At 35.3% G+C, this 18960-nt stretch overlaps 2 protein-coding genes across 3 annotated transcripts; both read right to left on the bottom strand.

The window, feature by feature from the left end:
- Positions 1-490: 490 nt before the first annotated feature.
- On the bottom strand, positions 491-18651 carry LOC129895253 (F-box/LRR-repeat protein At3g48880-like). Of its 2 annotated transcripts, XM_055970937.1 has the most exons (5): positions 18475-18651; positions 15679-15807; positions 8248-8646; positions 1493-1893; positions 491-1302 (listed from the first exon to the last, which is right to left on the bottom strand). In XM_055970937.1, exons 4-5 carry the CDS (start codon positions 1849-1851, stop codon positions 747-749), a joined length of 915 nt encoding a protein of 304 aa, XP_055826912.1. In that variant the 5' UTR covers positions 1852-1893; positions 8248-8646; positions 15679-15807; positions 18475-18651; the 3' UTR covers positions 491-746. The 2 variants fall into 2 exon arrangements, with proteins under 2 accessions (XP_055826912.1, XP_055826911.1); XM_055970936.1 differs by lacking the exon at positions 8248-8646.
- On the bottom strand, positions 6653-7222 carry LOC129894581 (uncharacterized). The gene has a single exon (XM_055970278.1). It carries the CDS (start codon positions 7220-7222, stop codon positions 6653-6655), a length of 570 nt encoding a protein of 189 aa, XP_055826253.1.
- Positions 18652-18960: the final 309 nt, after the last annotated feature.

Raw genomic sequence — 18960 nt, 5'->3', positions numbered from 1 at the left:
GTATTATTATTTTATGAGTATCATACTTAAATTATTAATGATCTTGTGACCTCTTGGACTATAACTTCTTTACATTAAAAACTCTCCGATTGAATATATGGCAAAATATTTAGAATACCTTTTTGAGAGATGAGTAGGATATGAAAGAAGTCTTGAAAATGAATCTACCTAACACAGAGTTCATAGTAGTTCATGAGATTCTGTGGATATCTCATGATTTAGATATGAAACTCACAAAACAATAATAGTATAAGAGAGTTTTAAACTATTCACTCGAAAAAATTTCTATGTGTGTACTGCCCTTAAAACTCTACAGAGGAACTTTAGAACCGTGATGTTCACATAGCATGTCATATTCCTCTAATTATGTGTTTATGGTAATTGAGAGGTGTTCTATAAATACCCAATAATTAGATATGAAACTCGCAAAACAGTGATAGAGGAGAGCTTACAACGCTTGGCATTACATATGTAAATGGATACAAGACTGTCAAAGAGAAAGACTTAAAACTTATAAAATTACAACACAGAAGTAGCATTACGCTACATGGAAGTACTGTTTATATGTCTCCCTATGCTACAAAGCTACTCTCCCTTTTACCACCAAAAGGATAATACGTGCTGCTAGCAAACTGGATGCTGATTGGCGTCCATTCAAAATGACAAGGTTTTATTGTGTTTCATATACACAAGTTTACATATTTTACTGGACCTTTAACTCATGAAGCAATACATTCTTAAAGTTGTCAAATTGCAAGAGATCTCACCTCGTCCACTTTCCAGAGGTCTTCTTCATACTTATACCACCTCATCAGCCCTTCATCATTTCGAGTGCGCTGACACATGATGCACGAGTCACTCATGCAGGTTAGGAATTTGTGTAACCTAGACGCTTTTTTGATAATTGATTCATCAAGCTTGGCCAGAATTTTCTTTGGTGCAGGTGGAGGGTCTTCAGTAATTACGCAATGAGATATGTTGAGCACTTCCAACTTTTTTAACCCATCCAAGATAATAAACAAGGCACTTTTAGATAACACTGTGCACCTCACACTCAACACTTTCAAGTTTGGAAGAAATGAAACCAGTGTAGATGCAAAGAGCATATCACAGGGCCCCATAATCTTGAGCTCAGCGAAATTTTTGCAACTCCTTGCAATTTCCTCCATGACATACGGAGGATTTGCTATACTAGGCATCGTCAGTGATTCAAGATCTTCCCACATATGAATAGCCCTGCATATTCCTGTCTTTTTTATTCTGTTCCAAGCAGGCATAACAAGACGTTTTAGATGTGGACACCTGAAAAAGAAGAGATTAAATTAGCTGTCTTCTTCATTCTCACGGTAAACTTTGCTTCACCTGAATTAGAATAATGGAAAATCATAGGGTATCTGAGATGTCAGATGCCTGAACTCGAATGATGCTTGTTGTCGGTTTCTTGATTCAAGTAGAAGTACTATAGAAAGATGAAGGTTTATTGGGGGAATACCTCTCGGCAGTATAAGTCAACTGATCGTCGCTGACATACAAATTATAATGGAAGATTAATGTTCGTATGTTTCCACTACTGAGGTTCAAACAAATCTTCAGGAGGCTGGTCAATGTTTTATCAGACTGACAATCCACATATACGTACGGCTCTAACGGGATTTTGATGAAATTTGATTTTAATACCGACAAGTCCAGTGTCATCCAGAGAAGTTGATCAGAACAAGCCAATCGCCATGAACTACAAACATGAGCAAGTCCAGCAGTCAACTCAAAAAGGTCAAAAGACTGGAGTATCTTCACCAAGATATCAATATCAAGGTCCTCCCATCTCCTTACAGAAGAATCTCCCTCTTCCATCACAAAAGCTTCAATCTCTCAAGTGTTTGGGCATAAAAGGTCCTGTAGAAACAAGAAAGGTTATTACTTCTCTAGATCCATAAAGAATATTTGAATTCTTGACGTCAAATTAATATTGCTGACTGTCATTTTGTATTCTTGTGAATATACTCAGACCATGAAGCAGAAAAGTTAAGCACTGCAATATGAAGAAGCATAGAAGAATGTACAAATATGTCCGAGGAGTATTGGGATTTCCAAAAGTGAAAAAACTAGGAAAATCTGACCTAGAACTTAAGTTGGTCATAGAAAACGACAGAGAACTAAGTTCTTGCATCATTTTGGAGAGAAATAGTAATTACCGAAAGCAAAATGATACAAAAGGAGGATGGAACATTGATTTGCACATAAAATTCCCTAAAGAGGAAAATTCAGTGTACTTAGCATTAGGATGGAAAAGCTGAAGACGTTATATATTTTGAAGAACACAAGACAAGAACAAAGAGAACTGGGGAATGTGACAAGTGTCTGCTGAAAAAGATGCATCTGGTTTCCAGGAATCAAATAGAAGGGAATGCAAAAACTTAATACTCAATCCCTTCTATTTTACGTGAATGGGAACGAAATAACTTAGTTAGCATGATTTGTGAATTTAGAAAAGAGTAGTTAAACGATACAAAAGTAGTAGTAGTAGTAAAAAAGTTAGGTGAAAGGAAAAAACACCATGCCAAAAGTTTGACTACCATTCGTTAAATGAATTCCTAAAACTTGTCAAAGATATATAAACAATACTAGTAAGGTACAACAATAAGTATGCCTTAATCTCAAATGTATGGTTCCTATGTAACAATTCCCCTCTACCCTGGTTCAAATTTTCAATACTACTTTACAACAGCTTATATGGAGTGATATGGACATTAAGGATCTATATAGCCGGCCCCGACTTGTTTGGGGTTGAGCTGGACTGTACTTTACAACAGCTATGCTTCATGCCTAAACTAGTTGAGGTCGGCTATATAAACAATCAATATACATTCCGCTCCATTTGGAGCAGTTTCATTCCAATAATCAGATACTTATTAAGGATTCTCTATTACTAAAGGTTTTCTATATTTTCTACCGAAATACAAATCAGTAATGAACTAAAAAGACTCCTGGAAAACTGTTAGACTCTTAAACTTATAAGAGAAATAAGGTTTTTACAGAACTTCTTTTCATTCAAAATGGCATATTACATAAGGCTTAGACACATAGCTATATAAGCCTTTTGAAAAAAAAAAAGTAAGTAGAGTACCTAGTCAAGCACTTACAAAACAAATTCCATAAAACAAGGATTACCTTTCCTTTACAAACCAAACATAATATTTAATAGAGGACACTATTAGACTAAAAAACTATCTAGAAAATCTCATTTTCTAACACTCCTCCTTGAGATTTTTCTTGGATACTCCTAGCTTAGCCCTTAGAACTTCAAATTTTCCCTTAGGAAGAGTCTTGGTCATGATGTCTGCAATCTGCTGATCTGAGCTGCAATGAACAAGTTTAACTTCGTCATCCTTCTCTACTTGCCTGATAGCGTGAAACTTCACATTTATATGCTTGCTACGACCATGTTGCACTGGATTTTTGGCCATAGATATTGCTGACTTGTTGTCAACCTTAATGACAGTAGCTTCAATGTCATTTTGCTCCAGATCACATAGAATCTTTCTTAATCATAGAGCTTGATTAGTTGCACCAGCAACGGCGATGTATTCAACTTCTGCAGAAGATTGAGCTACCACATCTTGCTTCTTTAAATTCCATGAGAACATGCCTGAACCAAGTGTAAAAGCATATCCAGAAGTGCTTTTCATATCATCAATGCTTCCTGCCCAATCACTATCTGAATAACCCATCAATTTCCCTTGCTCTTCCTTTTTAAACCAAATACCAAAATCAACAGTTCCCTTGATATACCTCAACGTTCGCTTAGCGACACCAAGATGAACTTGACTTGGAGTATGCATAAATCTCGACAAAAGACTTGCTGCAAACATGAGATCAGGTCTTGCTGCTGTCAAAATACAACAAACTACCTATTAGACTTCTATAAACTGTAGGATCAGCCCTATCACCTCCTTCAAATTTCGAAATCTTTGCATTGTGCACTAGTGGGGTCGATACATGCTTGCATCTCTCCATCTTGAATCTTTTAAGAATATCCCATGCATATTTTCTTTGTGAAATGAAGATTCCATCTGTAGCTTGATGAATCTCCATTCCCAGAAAGTAATTCATTTCACCCAAATCTGACATTTCAAACTTGGTCTCCATTTCTTGCTTGAATTGATTCACCATAGCTTCATTGCTTCCTGTTAACAGAAGATCATCAACATAGAGTGACACCAAAAGCACATCTCCTCCTTTAGCCTTCTTCACATATAAAGTGGCTTCATTTTCACTTCTCTTGAAGCCACAATAAATAAGATGAGAATCAATCTTACTGTACCAGGCTCGAGGAGCTTGCTTTAATCCATACAATGCCTTATGTAGCTTGTAGATTTTATCCTCCATTCCTGCAACTTGAAATCCTTCTGGTTGGTCGATATAAATCTCCTCCTGCAGCTGTCCATTTAAGAATGCTGACTTCACATCCAAATGATACAACTTCCAATTTGATTGAGCTGCCAAAGCAAATAGAAGTCTTATTGTATCATGTCGTGCAACTGGTGCAAATGTGTCTCCATAATCCAAACCTGCAACTTGCGCATAACCTTTCACAATAAGCCTTGCCTTGTATTTATAAACTGAACCATCTGGATTAAGTTTGGTTCGATAAACCCATTTCACCCCTATTACATTTCTGTCTTTGGGTTTATCAACCAGCTTCCAAGTATCATTCTTCTCTATCATACCAATCTCCTCCTTCATAGCTTCAATCCAAACTTCATGTCTTGATGCTTCTTGATAGCTATTTGGTTCTGAGATTGCAACATTACATCTTTCATATATCTCAGAAAGGGACTTTGTTTTCAAAATGGGCGAATCAAGTGAGGATTCCCCATCTGATTCTTCATCTTTTTCCAAATTTTTAGAGCCAAATGATTGGATTTCAGGCAGCGGACGCAAGTTCTGAAAATCTGCATTATCTTTCTCAATTTGCTCCTTATCCCAGTTCCAATAAGCATGCTCATCTACTACAACATCTCTTATGATGGAAATACTTTTTGTTTGCAAGCTGAAAACTCTATAACCTTTGGCTTGCGATGAATAACCAATAAAGATCCCCAATTCACCTTTTGGTTCAAGTTTGCTTCTTTTGACTGAAGGAACATGAGAATAGCAAATCGAACCAAAGACTTTTAAGTGCTTGGCAGATGGTTTTGTTCCACTCCAAGCCTCAATAGGAGTTTTTTTATCCACAGCTTTAGTTGGCAGCCTATTTAATAGATATACTGAAGTATAAACAGCTTCTGCCCAAAACCTTTGCTGTAGTTTCTTTTCAAGCAACAAACATCTAGCCATTTCAACAGCAGTCCTGTTCTTCCTCTCCGAGACTCCATTTTGTTCGGGTGAATAACTTACTGTCAACTTGTGATCAATCCCCATATCTTCACAATAATTATTGAACTCATTTGAAGTGTATTCACCACCATTGTCCGATCTCAAAGACTTCAGCTTACAACCACTTTGTCTTTCAACAAAAGCTTTAAATTTCTTAAAAATTGAAAATACTTGGGAGTTGTTACTCAAAAATTACACCCAAGTAATCCTTGTTAAGTCATCAATAAAGAGAACAAAATATTTATTTTGTCCTAAAGATGATGTCTGCATAGGTCCACACACATCAGTGTGAACTAATTCAAATTTTTCAGTTGCCCTCCAGGTAGCACTTTTAGGAAATGATTTCCTATGTACCTTACCCATCTGACATGCCTCACAAACTTCTTTAGATAGTGAGATCTCAGGTAACTCTTTAGTCAAGCCTTTCTCATACATAGACTTTAAAGTAGCATAGTTAAAATGCCCATATCTTTTGTGCCACAACCATGACTCATCCATACTTGCAAAATTTGCATTATCAAACTTCCCAACTAAAGGAAAAGATTTATCCACCATTTGTACTTTAACAATCAAATTATCTTTTGAGTCAAAAACCAAACAATGTTTGCCCTTAAAAATTAAGGAACAACCTTTCGACATCATTTGAGCCGCACTTAACAAGTTATATGCTAAACAAGGAACATACAACACATCATGTATAAACTCTGTACCTTGTATAGTTTGAAAGGCAACTGAACCCTTTCCATGTGCATCGACTGTTTCACCATTTCCCATCCTAACTTTAGCTTTGAACGACTTGTCAAGTGTGTGAAACAAGAGCTCATTGTGCGACATATGACTCGTACATCCACTGTCTATGAACCATGAGGATTTTTTGCTTGTGTTTTCTTCGTGAGAAGCCATAAACAAGCTTTCTTCTTCCTTTTCCGACTCTTCAACAAAATTTGCCTGCTGCACATGATGTTGTTGTGGTTGATTCTGCTTGGCCCTGCAATTTTTCTCAATATGACCCATCTTTTTACAGAATCTACATTGAATGGATGGCTTTCCTTTGAACCAACAGTCTTTTTCTTGATGATTGGTTCTTTTACAGTGGCTGCAAGGTGGAAACTTCCCTTTCTTTGAAGATTCCTTCCATGGTTTTCCCTTTGCTACTTTATCTCCATCCATCCTTCATAGGCTGCTTGCCTTTATGTTGTACCTGAAATGCCACTTCTGCTACTTCTCCATCTCTTATACTTGATCTTTGCTCTTGGGCTTGTAACTTGCTGATCAGTTATGCAACTAATAAAGTCTTCAAATCACAAGATTCCTCTATTGCTGAAATCTTGGACTCGAACCTTCCTGGTAAGCTTATCATCATCTTCTCCACCACTTTTGAATCTGGAAAGGTTTCACCAAACAACCTTATTTGGTTTACAATTTCCATAAGTTTGGCAGAATACTCTTTCACAGTATCTCCTTCTTTCATCCTTAACATCTCAAATTCTCTTTTGAGAGTTAAGAGTTTGACAGCCTTCACTCTATCACTTCCATCGAACTCCTCTTTTAGCTTCTCCCATGCTTCTTTAGGTGTTTCACAAGTCATTATTCTTGTGAAAATCACATCTGAAAGTGCTGAATGAAGACATGTGAGAGCCTTTGGTTTCCTTGACTTTGAATCTTCATAAATCTTCATTTGTGCAACTGTTGGATTTGGTCCAAGTGGAGGAGGATCATCTTCACTTTCTATTGTTTCCCATAGACTAAGATCTTTGAGATAAGCCTTCATCTTTATCACCCATATGTGATAATTTTCTCCTGTAAACATAGGATGGCCTGCACCCAAGAAGTTGTTGGATGCCATGTTACTGCTGCTCAGCTATCACCCTAGAAGAACTGGAAAAAACCTTAGTTTCTTGCCTTCACAAATCCCTCAAGAAGAAGGGCTCTTGATACCACTGTTAGACTCTTAAACTTATAAGAGAAATAAGGTTTTTACATTTTCATTCAAAATGGCATATTACATAAGGCTTAGACACATAGCTATATAAGCCTTTTGAAAAAAAAAGTAAGTAGAGTACCTAGTCAAGCACTTACAAAACAAATTCCATAAAACAAGGATTACCTTTCCTTTACAAACCAAACATAATATTTAATAGAGGACACTATTAGACTAAAAAACTATCTAGAAAATCTCATTTTCTAACAAAAACATCATACTTAATATAAATGTAAAAACAAAAAATAAACCTTAATCATAGCCATTGAAATTACTATGGATCTTGTGCTTCATTAATATTTTGTTTTATGCTAATTTCACAAGAATATCGAGAAATTGTAAGTCCTATGAGACAACTTTGTAACTATCCCAAGAAAGAGAGAGCAACAATAATAACTATGCCTTAATCTCAAATGTACGGTTCCTTTGTAACTATTCCACTCTACCCGGGTTCAAATTTTCAATACTACTTTACAGCAGCTTAAATGGACGTTAAGGATCTATATAGCCGACCCCGACTTGTTTGTATTTAGGTGGAGTTGTACTTTACAACAGCTATGCTTCATACCTAACCTAGTTAAGGTCGGCTATAGGAACACTCAGTATCTATTCTGCTCTATTTGGAGCAGTTTCATTCCAATACTATGATAATTATTAAGGATTCTCTATTACTAAAGGTTTCCTTATATTTTCTACCGAAATATAGATTAGTAATGAACTAAAAGAACTCTTGGCAAACAACATACTTAAAATAAGTGCAGCCACATAAAATAAAGCTTAATCCTAACCATTGTGCTTGATTCATATTTTGTTTTTTGCTAATTCAACAAGAATCTCAAGAGCTTGTAAGTCCTTTAAGACAACTTTGTCCATGTGATTGAATTGTTTACCTTATCCATTTCAAAACTTTCAACCATCATCTTGTCACACCGGTGCAGTTGAACTTCTAACATAGACATTTCAAAACTATAATGCAAGGCCTCTTTCCTTTTATCTTCTACATGTGCTATTTGTCCCTTGTCATAATCATCACTTATTTTGGCTAGTTTTGTATGACCACACACCATCATACCATTCACATTTTTACAACACTCATTTTTTGATATGTCGGACCTCGGATGCCCAACATTCGCCATCATTGATCTCACAATTGTACGTCTTATAAAACCTATCTTTCCTCTGGTATGTATCTCCTTATCGCATACCACTCCCACATTTCAACTATAGGGCTTTAACTTATGTGTTGCGTCTTCTTCTATCAGACTATCACACCATTGATGATCTCATACCTGGATAAAGAAGTGTTGTTGTAAATTAACGATCAACATAATTTTAGGATATCCTTGCGCTAAGGAATTAATAAGAGAAATGGTATCAAATATTTTGTAATGTCCCGAAATAAAGTGTCATATAAATTGGGAGAAATAAAGTGTTGATAACAAGTCCTCAACAACAGAACCAATGATAGTTAGTAGCAGGAGTTGTATATAACTAAATTGTAAATTGAAAGCTAAGAACCTGATGGATCGTCAATCCTCTCCCAACAAAAGCTGAAAAACACAAGTAATTTTAGATTAAAGCTTACCACTTAAAAGCACAAAAATATGCACGGGGTTTGAGTCCCACACCTAAAGGCTTCTATAACCTTGGGCTCTCCTACTTCAATAGCTAGCTTTTAGGGTGTGATTCGCCCTAAGTTGTACAAAGGGTATGATAGCCACCCACTACCCTTCGCGCCATGAATCTGTTTCTATCACATGGCCATGGAAGACGAGAGCTTGGTGGTTTTTTATGGTTTATGGCAAGATATGAGACTTATTAATAAAAGTTATAAAATGATATTATTTTATAATAGTATAGATTATAGTGTGCTAATCGTAAAATTTTATGGAATAAAACCAAACAATACTACAATGCACCCATCCTCTTAAAGACCAGGATACACCTCTGATATCCTAGAAGACAATGCCGACCCCACACCTCTCTTTCTTTCTGTGTGTGTGCGGGGGAGGGTCCATGTCTGCTAAAGACATCTCTTACTCAACTTTGCCAGTGATTTCTCATTAAAGGTAAGATCATGAATATCCTACCTTATACAGTATAAGTGTATAACCCAATATTCATACATTTTTCAATTGTCTTCCAAATAAACTAAGGAAATTTAATCATGAGATTTTGTTAGGCGGTTCTCCAAACTTTCTTTTCATAAATTTGTAAGCTCAAATGTACTTCTCTTTTGCATCATCTGGATGCTTTCAATGAAATTTTTCACTTCGTCAAAATAAAAACAAGAAAATCTTTCCTATCAGTCTCTCAAACTACTAATTATGTATCTAGAATTTATAGGTTAGATAACCCGAAACTCAAATTTCTCTTTGTAAAAAGAAAAGATGGAATAACCAAAGCATCATTTGCATTTAATGTACGTTTGTAAAACAAAGCTGTAACGATTTTCCAAAATAAGCTACATTCTCGATTGGAGTACAACGAGAAATGAATCGTCACGATAACAAAATGATAAATCACACGTAAATTAAAACCTATCTCGACAAAGATTTAAACTTTAAGAACAAAAAAAGATGCATTTGATCATACCCACTAATAATTGAAATGTTGAAAACCAAGAAACAAAATCCAGACAAGCATAAACTCAAATTTGTATGGGGAAAACTCAACTATTTCTGCAGTTAAACTCCTTCATGTGCCAAAAAAGGGGATAAATTTTCCACAAGATGTACGCTGAATTTTCCCGAAAGTTGTTGTGGTGTGTTAATAGAATTCGGTGTACACCTTGTGGAAAACTTTCCCCCTTTTTTGGCACATGAAGGAGTTTAACTGCAGAAATAGTTGAGTTTTGTCCATACTGGTCTGAATTCATGCTTTTCTAAACTTTGTTTCTTGGTTTTCATTATTTCACCGAGGACATGACCTTACATAGAAAGGAGTGGAGGTCGCGTATTAGGGTAGAAGGCTAGCAGGGGTAGATTGTGGATTGCCCTGTGATAGTCTTAGGCCTAGGCGTGCCAGTTAGTTGTGTTGTTACTGCCATCTGACTACCATTTTCTTGCTATTAGTATTGTTCTTGTCTTGTAGAATTTGTAGCGCTTCTTGTTTTAGCCAATATGGTATATATATTGTTGCTCTCTCTTTCTTGGGATAGGTACTTTTAAGCCGAGGGTCTTTCGAAAACAGCCTCTCTACCTCCATGAGGTAATGGTAAGATCTGCGTATACTTTACCCTCTCTAGACCCCACTTGTGGGATTTCACTGGGTATGTTGTTGTTGTTGGTTTTCAGCATTTCAGTTATTAGTGTGGTATGATCATATGCATATTTTTTGTTCTTAAAGTTTAAATCTTTGTCGAGCTAGGTTTTAATTTACTTGTGATTTATCATTTTGTTATCGTGATGATTCATTTCTCATTGTACTCCAATCGAGAACATAGCTTCTTTTGGAAAATCGTTACAGCTTTTTTTACAAACGTATGTTAAATGCAAATGGTGCTTTGATTATTCTGTCTTCTTTTTTACCAAGAGAAAATTGGGTTTCGGGACATCTAACCTATAAACTCTAGATACATGATTAGTAGTATGAGAGATTGATGGGAAAGTTTTTTTATTTTTTATTTTGACGAAGTAAAAAGTTTCATTAAAAGCATCCAGAAGATGCAAACGACAAGTACATTTGAGCTTACAAATGTAAAGAAAGTTAAGAGAACAGTCAAAAAAAATCTCATAATTAAATTCCCTCACCTTATTTGGAAGGCAATTGAAAAATGTATGGATATTGGGTTGGAGGGATACACTGTATAAGGTAGAATATTCATTATCTTACCTTTAATGAGATATGGCTTTAGTAGATGTGGACCTTCCCCCTCCGCCCTCCCCCACACACCTCAGAGGTGTGGGTTGGCTTTGGCTTCCAGGTTACCAGAGGTGTATCCTGGATTTTAAGAGCATGGGTGCATTGTACTATTGTTTGGTTTGATTCCATAAAACTTTGCGATAAGCAAACTATAATCTATACTATTATAAAATAATATCATTCAATTTACAACTTTGCGATAGTCAATAGATGAAGATGTAATACATAAGTTTAAGCCCTATAGTTGAAATGGAGGAGTGGCATGCGATAAGGAGATACATACCAGAGTGAAAGATAGGTTTTATAAGACAGTTTTGAGACCAATGATGGTGTGTGGTGTGAATGTTGGGTATCTGAGGTTCGAAATATTAAAAAAATGAGTGTTGCACAAATGAGAATGGCATGATGGTGTGTGGTCATACAAAACTAGACAAAATAAGTGATGATTATGATAAGGTACAAATAGCACATGTAGAAGATAAAAGGAAAGACGGCCCTAAATTATAGTTTGGAAATGTCTACGTTAGAAGTTCAAATGCACCGGTGTGACACTATGATGTTTGAATGTTTTAAAATGGACGAGGTAAAAAATTCAATCACATGGACAAAGTTGTCCAAAGGACTTACGAGTTCTTGAGATTCTTGTTGAATCAGCAAAAAACAAAATATAAATGAAGCAAATGTTTCACAGTAATTCCAATGGTTAGGATTAAGGTTTATTTTATGTTGCTACACTTATATGAAGTATGATGTTTTCTCGGAGTCCTTTAAGTTCATAATTGATTTGTACTTCAGTAGAAAACCTTTAGTAATAGAGAATCCTTAATAATTATCTTAGTATTGGAATGAAACTGATCCAAATGGAGCGGTATGGATATTAAGTGTTCCTATAGCCGACCTCAACTAGTTTAGGTTTGAAGCGTAGCTGTTGTAAAGTAGTATTGAAAAGTTGAACCCAGGAAGAGTGGAACGATTACTAAGATACAGTACATTTGAGATTAAGGCATAGTTATTGTTATACCTTTACTAGTATTGTTTACATATCTTTGACAAGTTTTAAGAATTCGTTCAACGAAAGGTAGTCAAACTTTGACATGGTGCTTTTCCCTTTCACCTAACTTTTCAAATACTACTACAAAAAACTACCGTTTGCTAAAATACACCAATCAAGTTAGCTAATTTATTTTCATTCTCATTCACGTAAAATAGAAGGGATGGAGTATTAAGTTTTTGCGTTCCTTTTTATTTGATTCCTAGAAACTATATGCATCTTTTTCAGCAGATACTTGTCCCATTCCCCAGTTTAATTTGTACTTGTCTAGTTCTTAAAAACATATAACAAGTCTTCAGCTTTTCCATCCTAATGCTAAGGATATTGAATTTTCCTCTTTAGGGAATTTTATGTGCAAATCAATGTAATATCCTCCTTTTTGTATCAGTTTGCTTTTGGTAATGACTATTTTTATCCAAAATGTGATTACCGACAGTTATGGCAGCAAGAACTTACTTCTCTGCCGTTTTCTATGACCAACTTAAGTTCCAAGTCAGATTTTCCTAGTTTCTTCACTTTTGGGAATCCCAGTACTCCTCAGACGTATTTGTACATTCTTCTACATATTGCAGGGCTTAACTTTTCTTTTTCATGGTCTGAGTATATTCGCAAGAATACAAAATGGCAATCAGCAACATTAATTTGAGGTCAGGTATTCAAATATTCTTCATGGATCTAGAGAAGTAATAACCTTTCTTGTTTCTACAGGAGTTTAGGAGATTGAAGTTTTTGTGATGGAGGAAGGAAATTTTCCTGTAAGGAGATGGGAGGACCTTGATAATGATATCTTGTTGAAGATACTCCAGTCTTTTGACCTTTTTGAGCTATCTGCTGGACCTGCTCATATTTGTAGTGTGTGGCGATTGGCTTATTGTGATCAACTTCTCTGGAAAATAGTACCGAAAAGTCCAGCGTCTTCCAGAGAAGTTGATCACAACAAGCCAATCGCCACACACTACAAATATGAGCAAGTCCAGCAGATAGCTCAAAAAGGTCAAAAGACTCGAGTATCTTCAACAAGATATCATTATCAAGGTCCTCCCATCTCCTTACAGGAAAATTTCCTTCCTCCATCACAAAAACTTCAATCTCCTAAACTCCTGTAGAAACAAGAAAGGTTATTACTTCTCTAGATCCATGAAGAATATTTGAATTCCTGACGCCAAATTAATGTTGTTGATTGCCATTTTGTATTCTTGTTAATATACTCAGACCATGAAGCAGAAAAGTTAAGCCTTGCAATTCGAAGAAGCATAGAAGAATGTACAAATATGTCTGAGGACTACTGGGATTCCCAAAAGTGAAGAAATTAGGTAAATCTGACCTGGAACTTAAGTTGGTCATAGAAAACAACAGAGAACTAAGTTCTTGCTGCCATAGCCACTACCGAAAGCAAAATGATACCAAAAGGAGGACGGAACATTGATTCTCACATAAAATTCCCTAAAGAGGAAAACTCAGTGTCCTTTGCATTAGGATGAAAAAGCTGAAGACTTGCTATATATTATGAAGAACAAGACAAAAACAAAGAGAACTGGGGAATGGGAGAAGTGTCTGCTGAAAAAGATGCATATAGTTTCCAGGAATCAAATAGAAGGGAATGCAAAAAAAACTTAATACTCCATCCCTTCTATTTTACGTGAATGGTGATGAAAATAAATTAGCTAACTTGATTGGTGTATTTTAGCAAAGAGTAGTTAAAAGATACTGAAGTAGTTGCAGTAGTTATAAAATTAGGTGAAAGGAAAAAACACCATGTCAAAGTTTGACTACCATTCGTTGAATGAATTCCGAAAACTTGTCAAAGATATATAAACAATACTAGTAAGGGTACAACAATAACTATGACTTAATCTCAAATGTACGATTCCTTTCTAACCATTCCACTCTAGGGTTCAAACTTTTAATACTATTTAACAAGAAGTTTAAATGGAGTGATATAAACATTAAGGATCTATGGCGGCAGGGTTTTTTCCCTAGACCTTATAACTAAGATTCTAGCCCATCTTAGGTGATTTTTGAGTTCTGTCTCTTCTTCATTCTCCAGCCATCCCCCACACCTATCTCCTATTTTTCTCATAGTTTCAGAGTTCCACAATTGCAGAGGAAGGCCTAGGACCCTAATCCAGAACCAGTCGAATCTCGTTGTGTTTGGAAATGTTGTTTTCATCGAGCTCCACCAATCAATCTCTAGGTTTTTGGCCTTGTATCTTCCATTCACCCTTCAGAATGTGTTCTGCTGCTTTTCTAGATGGGAACTCAAAGAGAAAATTGAATATGTTCATGTCGTAGACCTGAATATTGGGGACTCCTTTCCAGGTTTCGATTGCCCATCTTCTAACATCATTTCATGTTGGGGCTTCTTCACCACCAGTAAATCATCCTATCAGACACCTTCGAAGCAGAGAATTGTCCTTCAAGCTAGCAGTCTTTGCTGCATTTATGGGCTCGTTTCTTTCTGCATTCTTTCTCTGCTCCCATTTGATTCTTGTAATAGCTTCTTTGTAGTTTGCCCTCCCCTCAATTATTTCCCCCCTTGTGTAAAAAAATGTGCCTTGTGTACTTGATAGTCTATTAATGAACTCTTCAATTTTGTGCACCACTCTTTCCCATCTCTCATTAATTTTATTTTCTGGTAGTATAATAACTGTTCTGCTCTGACCCTTAACAACTATTATTGAGATGAATCAACCAAATCTATTGAACTTTTGATTGCAATAAATGTGTGTTGACATGTCCTTACATCTCCAAGATTTAAAGCTCTTCCCCTTGTTTCCAGAAGCTTCAGCACAGCCATAAAAGAGCTTCCCCACTAACTGTCATTCTTCTCATTGAGAGTTTTGTGCTCTCCACTCAGTCGAACCATATCCTTGTGTCTGAGAAAGAGGCTGTGATGTCAAAAGACTTGGTTTCCATTCTGAAAAATAGGTGATTTTCCATAATGGAAACAGAAAGAAAAAGGAAGATTTAGAAAATAGAAAGTTTAGGAGGAATATCCGATGGTGAAAAACCACCGCAGAGGATTTTAGAAGCCCAGAAAAGACTTCTAAGAGTTGTCTAGAGAAGAGTGCCTGGAAGGAAAGTCTGAAAATGTTTTTGAAAATCATAAGACCCTCTCTATGGAGCATAGAGGTTAGATGCCCCAAAATCTAACTTTCTTTTTGAGAAAAGAAAAGACAGAATAACCAAAGCACCATTTGCATTTAACCTATGCAGGTCAAAAAATGATGTTATAAATTTTTTGGATAACGATGAGAATGCAGTAAAAACATCAAAAGAGACTACGTTCTTGATAGGAGAACTCCAATTGAATCGTTATGTTAAAAAAATGAAAATTCAGCAAATCAAATCCAACCTCGACAAAGATTTAAACGTTAATAACAAGAAAATACGCATTTTATCATACCACATTAATAGTTGAAATGCAGGAAACCAAGATATACAACTCAGGCAACCTTCAATTCAGATCTGTATGGGCAAAAATCAAATAGCCAGAAAAAGGAAAAGAGGGTTCCACAAGGTGTACACCGAATTCCTGTAACAACAACAACAATTTTGGAATCAAGATCCAACATGAGTCAAAAATTAATCTGAAAACAACCTTAAAGAATGTAAGAAGAAAAAAAGACACAGAGAGATTTAGGATATGCCTTTAGATTGTTGGTTCACTTCAGTGTGTAAAAAAATTGGGTGAAAATTGTGGGATGATAGTGTAGCTTTGATGAGGAGTGAGATTCTGATATGAGGAAATGACCATAACACCCACCCACCCACCCACGCATTGGCAGGTGTTGGCTGTTAAACTGTAATAGTAATAAAGACTACCAACAACTCTCCACTGCCAAATGGAAGTGTCATCATATCTTTCACGCCTGTAACTTCTTCTTTTTTTTTAACAAAGGAGATGGATCGGGAGATTTTCACACCTGTAACTTGATTATGGTCACCAGTCTTTAACATTTTTTCCTTTTTTGCTTAGGAGATAATCCTACCTGTTTTTTTTTTTTTTTGATAAATGACAAAAAAACATCTAAGTGAGATTTTCTTTTGAGATAATACCTCTAAACTCCCTAAACTATTCACATTTTATCAACTTAACATTTAAATTATGGGGTATTGTGGTTAACCTCTGAACTGTAGACCAGGTGATATGGAGAGTGACAGTCAAAAAGAGCATTCATGTGGAGCTAGTACACTCTGTGAGGTCCGACATTTTCTCCGATTCACCTCGTTTAGTGCATTTCCATTACTTGAATGGAAGCTTATGCAAATTGATTACTTACTATAATCTTCTTTCTAAAAATCAAAGTTAAAATTGGCTTGTAAATTCTATCCAATTTAGAATTATATTTAATATTTCTCTAATTTCAGAGAGGATTTTAGTAATGATCGACGCCCTCTTCTTTGAAAGACTTAAGAGACGTAGATTCTCTAAATTACTTGACTGTCATATTCCTTAAACTAATCACTCTCATAATTCTCAGATTATACAATCTGTAATAAGAGTCTAATCAGTAAAGTGGTAAACATTTGATAATGTTTTAGTCGTTGGGCCCGCAAGTCTATGAATTCAAAAACAAGAGACTCTTACTGTTATTTATGATAAAACACTAAAGTAACATTGAAAGATTATGTAGTACTTGTTATTTAAAAAAGAACAAGAATCTATAGATTTTTTATTTTGAATTCAAGCCATTTACCTTGCATGTTCAAGCCATTTACCTTGTAGTTCCCAGTAAAATTGATATAAATGGAAATCATTCAGCTATATCGAACTTGTGATAAAAATAATTTTAATGAACATGCATTCATAATCAGAAAGAGATTTAGCCGTTTGAAATATGTCTATCGCATTATTTTGGAACATTTCAAACCCTCTAGTTTGATGTTTACATCAAGATTCAAGTAATCCAAATGAAATTCACACAAATCTAATGATGTGTCTACAAGCAGTTGTACTATTTGCATTAATAAAAGGAAAAGAGAAAACAGAACAAAGAATCTCCCAAATGGTATCCAAGAGTTCTTATGAGCATTTAAATTTGATAATGAAATATCCAATTCTTGTGTGAAAAATGGGATTTCTTCTTCTTCTTCTTTAGAGAAGATGATAAATGAGCTACATGAGAGTTTTTAAAGTCATACTCTATGCGAAAAAAGTGTCAAAAATGTCCTAACGTATTGGAAAGGAGAAAAGGCTCACAACAGACCACTATTATTTGGACTTAGAGCCCGTTTGGATTGACTTATTTTAGGTGTTTTTAAGCCAAAACAACTTTTAAGCAATTTTGTAGTGTTTGGATAAAATGAAAAAGTGCTTATAAGCACGTGTTTTTAAGTCAAAATAACAAAAGTAAGGCGCTAGTCATAAGTTAGAATTTCTAACTTATGGCTTTTGGCTTATATGTCATAAGACAAAAGCCAATCCAAACAGGCTCTTAGGCTCAAACTGATCCTATTTCTTTCGCATGGAACACTAATAGTCCCTATTCTTTGAAAAAGTGGTGCACTTGCAATCATAACACTTAGTATAGTGAAAGTTTTAACAGAGACTAAAATCCATATGCTTCTCACGTGTTTCTAATCCTAATCTCCAACCTTCATTCTTCTCTTCCCTCTTGACTTAGACCACCTCTAGGAAAAAAAAATTAAATTGCCCAGAGATTTTTTGACAATATTATGCTTTGATGGTCCTTGGTCTTTTGAATGTTTAACAGGGTGTTTCCTAGTCTTCAATAACAACTATTAGTTTCTCACCTATAATAACTTCAAGTTAATTACTTAGAATGTAAATATATTTCTGGCTGAATGATTGGAAGTTCATTATACCAGCAAGGCTTGCTAGCTGTTGTGCCTTGCTGTTATTAAATGGTTATAGATACAATCGACTAGGTAATAGTTAGTACAAGTCAAAAGCTGTAAATTGAGTTGGCTGTGATAAAATCTCCACACATGGATATAGTATGACTGATTTAGCAGAAAATTAAATATTCTACGATCAGTAACTCTCTTTTCCCTTTTTTTTCCTCTACCAAAAGTGGCCAACTTTCGCATAAAGCTTAGAACTTTCCACGACAAAAATGTAAAAATTCAAATTCAAAGCTTAACATAGAAAGTACGAAAAAAAGATGAAAAAATGAAGATTCTGGCGAAAGAAAACCTACCCAGAAGACATAATAGCTTAGAACACTATGAAAATTACCTTTTCTGAGAAATATGATAGATCTGACCCTTGATTGCCAACTTCTTAGAATCAAACCCAACATACTGCTCAACTGTGGGTGGCATCTCTTCCGAGACAACATAGTAGAAAGCGTGACCTGTGATGGAATCTTTCAGTGTTTCCCATAGCTCTACGGCCATAGTTGTACTTGGAGAAGATGAAGAGGAGGAGACCACAATAGCTTCCTCCCACAATAGAATAAATTTGAAAATTAACGTACACTAAAATATTAGTACTAATTATTTGAGTATTTTTTTATACCTTGTTTATATGATTATTAAACTATTGTTTATATGATTATTAAACTATTGTATTGTGTTGTGAGGACTGAGGTATGTTTAAATATCCTACTTTCTGTGTCTTATTTATATAAAAATATAATTTACATTGGCACGGAAAAATTTAAGAAGGAGAGAGATTTTAAAATTTATGATTTAAAATAAATTATAAATATTTATATAGTTA

The sequence above is a fragment of the Solanum dulcamara genome, chromosome 7, assembly GCF_947179165.1.
Source record: "Solanum dulcamara chromosome 7, daSolDulc1.2, whole genome shotgun sequence".
In the NCBI taxonomy this organism is placed as follows: domain Eukaryota; kingdom Viridiplantae; phylum Streptophyta; class Magnoliopsida; order Solanales; family Solanaceae; genus Solanum; species Solanum dulcamara.
The sequence above is the reverse complement of the archived record's forward strand: the minus strand, read 5'-3'. Positions and strand labels throughout refer to the sequence as shown.